This window comes from Macrosteles quadrilineatus, unplaced genomic scaffold (assembly GCF_028750875.1).
Source record: "Macrosteles quadrilineatus isolate MER2022 unplaced genomic scaffold, UCM_ALF_1.0 Scaffold_6__1_contigs__length_79288215, whole genome shotgun sequence".
Lineage (NCBI taxonomy): Eukaryota > Metazoa > Arthropoda > Insecta > Hemiptera > Cicadellidae > Macrosteles > Macrosteles quadrilineatus.
The window spans coordinates 78,147,368-78,159,059 of record NW_026542599.1 but is presented as its reverse complement, the minus strand read 5'-3'; the positions used below and the strand labels follow the sequence as shown (position 1 = coordinate 78,159,059).

The 11,692-nt window shown below is 33.5% G+C and overlaps 1 protein-coding gene across 2 annotated transcripts in view; it reads left to right on the top strand.

Moving 5' to 3' along the window:
• The first annotated feature begins 10,164 nt into the window (after positions 1-10,164).
• The window catches only part of LOC128996215 (store-operated calcium entry regulator STIMATE-like), a 24,274-nt gene continuing 22,746 nt past the window's right edge, over positions 10,165-11,692 (top strand). For both annotated transcript variants that reach the window (XM_054421367.1, XM_054421366.1), the window contains exon 1: positions 10,165-10,377. In XM_054421367.1, the coding sequence (XP_054277342.1) occupies positions 10,369-10,377 (9 nt within the window). In that variant the 5' untranslated portion in view covers positions 10,165-10,368. The remainder of the gene's footprint in view (positions 10,378-11,692) is intronic.

Sequence of the window (11,692 nt, the reverse complement as noted above, 5' to 3'; positions counted from 1 at the left end):
ATCCGTCCATTATTAACGGAGGAGTAGTGTTTTCTAGAAATCGCCTTCACGTATTATATATAAGGATTTCTGCTTGCCTATTAATATTCACTATATGCAATACCATTCACTTAGATCACGCATCTGCAGTTGTTCGCATTTCACGGATTGTGGCCCATTCTGTAAGTAACAGCTGTGTTTACGTCGTATACATAAAGTTGGGCACTTTGGTTCAATGTTAGAGGGTATTAACGGTCCAATCAGATAGTAGTATGTTTTCTGTGCCGATGGTAAAAGGAGTCCGGGTACTTAAAATTATGTAGACTAACTGAATGATGTCGATTCATTTTGACACATCGTTTTTAAAAATCCATCCATTATTAACGGAGGAGTAGTGTTTCGTAGAAATCGCCTTCACGTATTATATAAGGAGTACCATAAGATATTTTTATTAACATTTGATATTATTACACACCAAGTTTAACATGGAGGATTCGAAATTTTTAATGTCAAACTTTGTCTCAACTAATTTGAGAGACCGGCTTGATAAATAAAGACATGTTTATTTATTATTTGTTTTATTAATTAGTTTGAAATAAATAGAAGTAGGGAAACTTCTTTTTTAGCAGTAGCAAAGCTCTGCCATAACAATTACATATAAAAACCGATGTTCATAGTTTTGTTTACTGATATCAATATTTAAATGAAGTATGATAGCATTACTAAGTGAAAAATTATCAGTTCACTGAAAGTTTATGTGAACACGAGACATCTTCTATATAAATAAAATTATTAGAGTTTTGTCTGTACATTATTTCTTAGTACGATCTAGGACTTGCCTGAAATATTGTGTAAAACAGTTGTACACAGTTACTGTTACGGGCTAGAACTAGCGTAAGATGTGTTGGTGGGATAGAAAAAGGTAGAAAATTACAGGTCGCGTGACTTTCTCTCAGTAACACTCTTAAATTGTATTTTAGCTTTTATTATGGTTTAAAACGCAATACCATAGATCCAAAATGTTATAACACACATATTCTTACTTTGTTCAGTTGAATTAAGGGTAGAGTCAGCGTAAAGAAAATTAGCAAAATACAGGGCAGATAGTGGCGTACACAGGGTAGTATTATAGATTAAACATAGTATTTGAAAGCTAAAAATAGATCGTTTAAGGAGTTTTCTTATCGAATAAATTCCTACTGTGTGTATTGATGTTATTATCATTGTTTTTCAAACGTGCTATTATCTCACGTCAAAAATGTGCTAGTATAATTAACGACTAGTGTACATGTTGCTCTAAATCGAGCAATTGCAAAGAAGTAAAGTAGTTATTTAAAAAACAATTATTAACTTATTTAAAAACGAATAAAAGTCATAATTTCCGATGAGTTTAAAAGACTAAACTCATAGATGGGACGTACCTAACATTTCCATATAATAGCCTAAACATTTCTTGTAAATATTTTACCATTTTTCAAAAGCTGATCTGGTTTTTAGTGTATTCTACAAATTTTTCCCACTTATAGCCAGATTAGGTAGTCCATGTTGATCTTCGTCAATGATAACGTAGTCAGCATGGTACTACCCATGGTCACAAGTACGTTTACAAATTTCAGTAATTTTTTATTGAGATACAATTTTGTTTTTACAATAGGTACTTAAGAACTGCCTGATTTTCTGCATAACCTCTCTGTCACAATTTTAATTGCCTCAATTGGCATCAATTTGGCTAGTTACAGTTATAACGTAAGTTATATTTACCTGAAAATATGCAGAATTGTAAGGCCTAATGTTGTTCAGATGGGTTTTTGTTTCCCTTGAATGCGAATAATGCGAATCCTACAATGCAAGTTTTATTAAGGTTTCTTGGATGTAGTCATATTATTTTAAAATCACTTGACTTTTATGAAAACGTATATAATGTCCTTGCCGTACCAGTTTAATTCGGCCTTAGAGGGGTTTCCTTTGCAAATCATCATAAAGTTAAGTCCGTGTTTCCTACAAAATATTAGCACTTCCGATAACATCCTTGTTCATTGTTTGTGGGAATCTTCATATTGTAGACTGTGTTCTTCTTTATATAGGATAATAACGATAGTATTTTTTAAAAATCTCGATTTCTGCTACTTGGTGGCGTTCTATGACTTTCCTATGTTTCCATGGTTAACGAATCGGTTCTTTCAATTATTGCTCAAGAATTACAGTACCCTGTCAATTAATTATTACTATTTGGTAAAATAAATCAAACTACCCGTCGAAATCGACGGTTATTTTCAAGGATTACGCTAATTCATCTAACTGCGATAAATTGAGTGAAATTGTACATATTTTGAGCATTTAGCATTGTTTAAAGATTAATAAGTGTAAAAACAATAATGATACATAGTTACCAAATATGGTTGATCATTCAATGAATAAAATATCTCCCATACTGTACATCATCGGAGTTATTAGTATATTATCTGGTATCTCATCGTTTGGATTAAACTTTAAATAGTATTAAAATCGTATTGGTGGATCTTTTGTAGTTAAACACTTCCGTGATTTCATCAGTGTAATGCAGATTAATCTATGATTTAATTTGAAAAAAATATCTGTTTGTTGGGAAGACACGTTCTAACTTCAAAGGGAGATATCCATTACAGTGTAAGTTTGATTTTTCCTTCGTCATGTCGCGTCAGTTCATATCGTACTTCTGTGCTAATGAATAACCCTCTATCACAGTTTTGAGAAATTTGTTGTGGAGTTACTGTTAAAGCTGGAATTCCTTGACATGGGGGATGTCAGTTAGTTGTCTCAGCCATATCAATTACATAAAGTTGTCAATATAATCTCTCTACGGAATATGAGGTGTAGTGGAATATACTTGAAGTGAAGTTGGCTTTTATTCTTAAACTGTTAGGGACCTCCTAGTTTATATGGTCTTGCGGCTTCATTGGCAACAAATAATGCAAATGACATAGCAATGGGACATTTCCAAAAAGCAAAAATACTGTAAATTTGCTGTTATGTGGTAAATATTGACGTTTACATGCATTGTTAATCAACGTATCTTATAAAGGATGATAAGATCTAGTTTAAAAGGAATATAACCTTTCTGTCATGACAGTAGCTGCTTAAATATTATTTACTCATTGGGCCATATTTACAGCCAAAATGTTGTGTTATTTTCAATAACATATGGGTAAGTTACATATATTGTTTTGCTGCTGATCAGTGCACTTTAAGAATATATATTTTGGAGATAAATTAAATGGTTTTTGTTGCAGAGTAGCGCTAGTAAACATGCACAACCCTTTTCGTTAGTCTAATAACATTCAAAGGCTCTCTAAGAATTCAAGTTCTTATTTGTATAGGTACATATCTATATTATGTTTTCACTAAGCTGAATGAATACATCGAAGTAACCTTTCTGAAAAGTCTGCAGTATATTGCAGTTTTCCAGCTTAATGACTTTATTTATCATGCAAATATTTCTACATAAATATTGTAAAATGTTTTATCCAGTTGCTGTAAACTACTATTAATTTAACAAAATATGGACACGGCTCATATAGGCACCGTGCCCTTCTGCACTTGTAGGCTATTATTTTGTATAGTATTACACAATTTAATATTTTTCCAATGATTGAAAACATGTATGACAATAATCTCATGAACCTATGATGATCTGTCTAGAACAATATGATAAAAATAAAGACAAAAATGGTGAAAAGGGCAGTCACTAACCCGTAAAATAGATATAAGGTCAATAAGAAATAATTTTAAGAGTTACTGTGATAAAAGGATTTTCCACTGATTTCGTGATGGTATATATTGCAAAACATAGCATGATACAGAAAAAAAATAATTTTAAAATCAGAAAATAACATTGCAAATGCTTCTTTTGGACAGTTCAGTAACTCCCAATTAATGTGTCTTGTTTAAAATACAATTTACAAATTAACAGCTGTTTCATTAAAAAGTATTATCCACATGGCCAAAATGTAAACAAATCTGTAGAGGGATCTTTAAAGGCTTCTGGGGCAGAGCCCTAAGGGAATTTACTTCGTTTTTCTTTTGATAACCCATCTACAGACCAAGAACTTTCTTTTGACACCCCTACCAAGTTTCTACGCCCAGCTGTTCTCTCAAATTAGTGAAGACAAAGTTTCCAATTAAATTTTTAGATTCCCCCATGTTAATCTTATGGGAGAAAATCCAACTTTGATGGAAGATCCTGCCCAAACTAATAAAGATATCAAAAAACGAAAAACACTTTGCAAAACTACAGATCAGGGCAATTCTTTTGACATTTTAATCATCAAAATCGGTCCAAAAATGAGGGAGGAGTTCTGTTCACAAAAATCGGCTTAGCGTATTATATATATAGATAGATTGTCCAGGCTTTCTCGATTTTTTTACATTGTACTCGTAATATGTACGAATGTAAATTAAAATAACTAGCTGTTACCCACGGGACTCAACCAGTTTGACTTCATAAATATTTGATTGATTAAGTTAAGCTGAAATGAACAAAACAGAATACAGTAGTACAAACAAATAATCACCCCTGATTTAATGTACAAATAAGTACAGTTGAGTTCTTTTTATCATTTAGGTATTTATGAAATAATGGATAGTTTTGCACTAGTTTTCTCGTCATGACGAACATTTTAAGTATATAGTTTATAGGGGTGTGACTTGTAGTTTTCTCAAAAGCTCATGGGTACTTTGGGCTTTATATGGATAAATATTTAATTTCCACAAAATCAGTAAATGTAACCAATGCGTTTCGTTGAATTGAAAAACAAATAACACAATTAAATTATACAACTGATGTAAACAATATTATGTTCTTCTTAAGGATAACATGGGAACTTAAAAAACCACTAGGGCAGAGGCCAAGGGACTTTAAAAAAAAATGTTAGGCCAGTTAGCAAATCTACGCAACACGCTCTTTCCAATGAGACGTCAATGGATAAAATTGGTTAAGAAATGGCGGAGGATTTAACCGACAAACTTCGTGTTCGCGTATTAATTATATAGATTTCATATGTGCATGAAATGTTGGTGTGAAACCAACTTGTAGACCTTTGAAGTAGAGGCTATATTTATCCCCAAAAAGTATCAAACGCCAAGCTCCTGAGCAAATCTTTTCTATCACTTTAAAGTTTGTTTCGTGTTTTTAGTCTTCACGTACAGATACTTAAATGTTTGTATTAAATTGTTAGCAATCATAAATCGTGGACAGAATTTTCCACAAAAGATAAATAGAATATATTTAAACACCCTAGAACTCCTTAGAGTAACATAAAAAAAATATTTTTTGTTAAGGCTTCGTCATAATGTAAAAAATACTCAATACAACAAATTCATTAATTTTACATAAGTAAACGTTGATAGTTGTGTGCGTATTGTATTTTTTATACATCTTCTGTATACATCTAGTCCTCTATATTTTCTGTGTACACAAATGCTTTTGTATACAATTTATTTTGCAGCTCACAGTAACTGAGAAATATTTTAAACGGGTGAATTGTTTTTATAAATGTTTGCCATTATTTCTCAACCCGTGCTTAAAAAATTAGTGACTCGTGGATAAAGCCAGATACCAAATTTAATCTAAATCGGACCACAGGTTTTGTCTGTAGCTCTGTATCTGGATCATACAAGTGTGTATTATATAACCTGATATTAGTCAAAATATGTTTTATTCTATAACGTTTAATTTAATTAAACATAAAAGTCATGCTCCCTCCATTTTTAAAGTATTCAGTCCAAAAATGTAATAAATTTACTTGTGCATACATATTTATTTCGTTTTAATAAATAATTGAGGTGATGCAATACACTTATGTAGGCAGTCGCAGCAGTCGAAGCCGGGCATAGCGCCTAGAGTTTTACGAACGCAAACCGCGCAACGAGTAGCTAAATGAGCCGTAGAGTAAGTGAGCCATCTAATATTTTGAAGAGGGTTCACTTACTCTACGGATCATAGTGCCAATGAACTGTAGAGTAAGTGAGCCATCTAATATTTTTCTGCAGGCTCGTATAGTATACGAGCCTATTCCTATAATTTATATTATTCATTATTTTGGCTCGTATACTATACGAGCCGATTCCTGAATTATCAAATAATTCGTAAGCTTGGCTCATAGTCACTATGATCTGTAGAGTAAGCGAACCTTCCTACTGTATTTTTAAATATAATACACGAGGCTCATAGGCACAATGATTTGTAGAGTAAGTGAACCCTCTTCATTTATTTTTTATTTTCGATAGGCTCGTATAGTATACGAGCCTGTAGTGCAAGTGAACCTTCAATATTATTTACAAAGCTCGTATAGTCTATGATCTGTAGAGTAAGTGAGCTGTCCCCGCTGATCTTCGGACGTGCCAAGAAGCAAACATCAAAATATCAATCATTGATGGGGACGCCACCTATAGATGCGTATTTCAACCCAAATATGAGTGAAGAGTGAAGGATGAGTAAGATGGTCAGTAAGGTAGGACTCGTTCAATCGCCTGAGGTAGGGAGATTGAATCTGACAATAATATAAGAATACAAAATTACAATAATTATATTATTCTTAGATTTATGATCATAAATAAAAAACAGATTTTTCCTGAACTGTAAAATTCCTTTTCTCGAAGAACGATGAATGAAAGGATAATAATTTATGCTTTTATGTATTATGATGTATTGTGTACTTCGAAGCTTCCTGGCGAAATATGTTTTGTTTTATTAAACGTAGCCTCCAAAAAAAATCAGTAACAAGAAATCAGCTGGAAACCATTTATTGTGTTGTTGTCGTTGTCGCCGTTGTCGTTGTCACTACTAGCATAGAATCTATGCTAGTAGTGACAACGACAACGGCGACAACGACAACTTTGTTTACGTTTATCTGTTTATGTTTATTAAATGTTTATCTGATAAAACATCTATAATATTAAAACGAAACAGTGTTTTTTTTATTTCACGATTCTGAATCAACCAATCGACGGATTTTCATGATTTTTGTATCGAAAGAAAGATAATTTTGAGAACTAGGGAATGTCGAAGCCATAATTTTAGTTTAGGGTTTCAGTTTTTTAGAAATTAAGTTTTAATTTTTAAAAAGTCTAGCAGCCGACGCTAAGATTCTAAACTAGCTTTTGGCATAAAACAATTTGCTTAACATAAATAACAGCTGTAAACATTCAGCTTTTGTGTCACAAATTCAGCATTTGGATAAAAATGTAAAGACATACTTAGGGTTGACTTATTCATACTATGTGTAATGCTAATCATTGATACGTTCAATTCTTCTGTAAGAGGATGGCAGATTAATTAAATTAGACATAGTAAAATACTAGGATGTTCAAATTATTTTTTTAAGGAATCTTTGTAATCTTCGATTTGTTTTAGAGCAATATAATTTGTTTTAACTAACAGCTGGTTTAATATAAACTATGGAACTATGAGGTTATTTTATTTACTCTTATTTTGTCATTGATTATAGGAAATAAGTAAGATTAGTAGAGATAGTTAGACGACAGTTTAAAATAGTTTAGACCAAAACTAATTAAACCACAGTACAAATCGAGGCTCTGTACACGAGTCTTAATAAAAAAGGATAAATGCAAATTATTTTACTGCTCCAATTTTCAAGGAAAGATTAGAAAAATAACAATGTTTACATGTTTTAATTCTTCATGGTAGTTTTTTTTGTTTACAATTAATGTTTGTCTGCTTTAACTTTGTTTGGATTAGGTCCGGAATATTGATGTCATAAAAAGAAGATCAAGAATAATCAGGAATCACGATTTTAAATTACCACCACAACCTCAGCCGGGTTTTATTCAAAGATAAACAGATGGATGACATAGATTGAACACAACGTCAACATTGACCTAGGATACTGCAATTAGACAAACCATCCTTTTATGAAATCGTGATCAGTTGTGGTTACGTTTGGGGGTGCCTATCAGCGCCACCAAACGTGAAAATATCACTTTTATTTCAACTATGAATATATTGTAGTTTAAATTAACTAATATGGGATATTACGATGTACATTTATTCAATGAGGGTGGGTAATTATCAACGATAGAACTGATAACGGTATGGATAATGAACATTGACAATTACGTCATTAGCTATACTAGCGTGTTTACTTTTTATATTCCTGCTACATGTGACCAGTTCTTTTTTTCAAATGAATGTTTGAACCAAACAGCTGTTTCAAAACAAACTGTTATTGTTTTTACTTTTCTTTGTTTACACTTTTCACTTTTCTTTGTTTACACTTTTCACTTTTCTTTGTTTACACTTATTTATTTAGCAATTAATGCAGCTAGTGAAATTGATATAAAGGATAGGTGTGACGATTAGTTTTGATGTTAGGACACCAAAGTTAAATTATTTGTACTGTGAATTTTATTGGATACTATCGTTTTATTTTAGGTCGTTTCTATTCAGACCTACTGGAAATTGTGTATAGTAGTTGTATTGTGGTGATAATAGTAGGCTACTTCAGTGCTGTCAGTGATGCTGTAGACTATCAGTGTGCGTCTGTGCGAATCGGCTGCAAATCTCACTTCAACCTTCAACGCTTTTCACATCGTAAAAATTGCAGAATCGCTGTTTTATTGTAAAATTATCGGATTTAAAATGCATATCGTATAGGCCTATGATGGAATAAAAACATATTTGGTCACACAACATTTGTTTACAAGATGATTTTTCACATTAAAACTGCAAGAAACTTTGTCTTTATATGTCTAGCTGATCTGAATTGTACACGGTTTTAACTGACTACTGAATTCCCGTACGTAGGACGGGCTAACACCTCGTACTCCCTTATGTTGGTTATACCCTTGTGTTGGTTAGTCTATGCTACTAGTCACTAGTCAGTCTACGCTAGGCTTTTATTTGTTTGATTTTGACAGATAGCCTAGTTAGCGGTCTACGGCCATCGATATCGATGTCTACGGTGACGGCACGGTCACTGTCACATGCTGTCGGTCGCTGAAGCCTGGTTTACACGGGTCGAGTATGTCAGACGAGTTATTCGGCCCAGTTACTAGGCCCAGTTGTTGATTTGTTCAACTCGCCCGGTACTTGACTAGACTGTCTACACGCATTCCTATTTCGAACAGAAGTAATTTTTATAATCTGTGTTCTGTGGTGTAGGGTATTCCGTATACCGTAGCTTTCGTTGTTAAATGTTGTTTGAGTTTAAAATGGGACTTCAAGAGTTTAATGCTGAATTTATAAATTGATTAAATCACTGAATTAGATTATTAGAATTAAAACTGAATCATCCATTTAATTCAGGGGTTGCTTAAAAGTTTTTTTTGCAAATACGATAGACCAAAGTGGAAGGTGATATACTAAAAGAATAAGATTTGTTACAAATTACCATACCGGTACTGCATTTCTTTAAAATAAAATATACAGGCAACAAAAAGTTGCCTCCAAATAAAAAAATGTGAAAACACCGTTTTCAATGTATTTCTGATAGAAAATATTTTTAGGGAGTGAGCTATCTAACAACCCATTGATTAATAAAATCGTTCCAGTAGAACTGTAGATCTTAAGTTGTAAAACAATTTTGAAAACTGAATTTTATAAGAGTGAGTAGATTTACGAACAGCAAGACAATGCAACACAGGGCCAACTGTTCAACTGAACCATTTAGTATTGAGGGTGATTAGGCATACACTACTAAATACTGAACTAACTAACCCCAAAAACACTGATCGTTGTGATCAACTCATTGTCAGCGACCACAAAATAAAAAAAATATTTTTATTCTGTGGTCGCTGGACTCACTTGAGAGCAGTAAACAGATGTTTTGCGGGCAAATCGTGGTGGTGGGGGTAGCTACTGGGCCGAGTAACTCGGTTTTCAACTAAATCACTCGACTCGCTCTCAACTGACCTCTTTTTATCAACTCGCCCGTTGCTCGACTCGCCTGCATGTCTACACCAAGCGAGTAAAAGAGCGAGTGGCAACTCGCACACTGACTCGCCCACCGTACTCGACCCGTGTAAACCAGGCTTGACTCCCTCACTCCCTGACTCTGATTCTGATTGAGAGTTCAGTTCAGATCAGATTCAGTATCCGCCCAAACAAATACTGTACCGATAAATTTCAGTTTGTTTACTAACTCTCCTCTCCTTGGTTAGTTCTTACATTTATTTTTGATTGCACAAGTCTTTATGTTTGAACGTTTTTAAAATTACTGGATATTATCTCCTTGATTTCTGTGATTTAATTCAATTCAAAGTCTAAGTTTAGTTAGTTTACGTGTGATGCAAACTTATAGGTTAAGTTTGTTTTCAAAATTGAGTTTTAATAAAAATTGTGGTTACAGTAAGGTTACCTATTTGAGTGTAATATAAATCCAAACAAAATAAATTATGGGACAGGTAAGTTATTTACTTTTATTTCTTGAGATTAAATTGCAGGTCAGATTAAATCATTTGATTTTAACTTATTTATTTTTAGCATAGTTTTGACGTTACCTAGGCCTATTGTGTTTTTTTTCTGAATGGTATAATAAATCTCTTGTATCTCTTCAGCTACCTACATAGTCTAAGTTACAACACAATAATAATAACCTACATGAAGCTAAGTATGTCAACATGAAAAACATTGGCCTTTTAAACAGTTGGGTTAATTTAATTGTTGGTAATTATTTAGTAGGCCTACCTATTTGTTCATTCAACTCAAATCAAGTTAATTCCGGTACTTTGGTATTATCCGGAGGCCACCCTTGGCGGTTATGTTAGGTCGGGTTAAGTTATCATAAATATGTTTGTAACTTAGCCTACTTAAGTAAGTTTTGTTTTGTTATGAATTGAACGATACCAGATGAGTCACCTACTTTTGCCCGCTAAATCCCCTCCAAGTAAGCGAAGGTCAGTTTGACCGGAATGCGGGCATCACCTGTCACTGCCTGTATCTGGATCCTAGGTCTGTGTCCTGAGTGATTTATTGTCGTGCACTAGGTTTTTATCTCGATAATGAGTTATGTTCTTTTGACCGAAACAAGGAAAATCCTAAAACATATTTTTGATAAACCAACCTAACATAACCGCCGCAGCGCGCTATATAAGGGTGGCCTCCGTTTCAACTCAATCCTCTCCTACATAGCTGCCTTCTGGTAGGCAGAACTCAAAGGTCGTTAACTCTCCGAGCGTCACTTGTCGAAAAATCAAGACTCACAACACACTTTGTGTAGTGTCACTTGTCGATTTTTCGACACACGAACATCGTTTACGGCGAAGGCTCTATGACTGACTGAATCGGATTGAACTGGATCGAGTTAGGTATCGTTCTTTTTGTTAGATTCAGAGCTTTCTCCGGAGGTCTGTCTCTAAGCGCTATTCATTTTAGTTCCGAAAATACTGTAGCAGACAGCTGACGTGCGTATTTGTAAACAGCTTGGTTAACCTCGGACCGATGACTGATGTGTTTTATCACGTTTATCATTGTTTTAGTGTTAAAAATCAAAAGTAGTGATATACGTGGTGCATTATAAGAAGATTTAAGTGATTTTGAAGGGCTGGTTGATGATCCTGAAGAAGTAGGCCTAGGTAGTGATATTGATGTAAATTATCAGCCAGATTCCTAGCTATGGTTAGGCTATGCATTCTTAGCTAAACGCTATGTACTGAAATCTGTTTTTTGCCCATAACTTATTTATTTGCAAATCTACTTCCTTATATTATTATATATTTG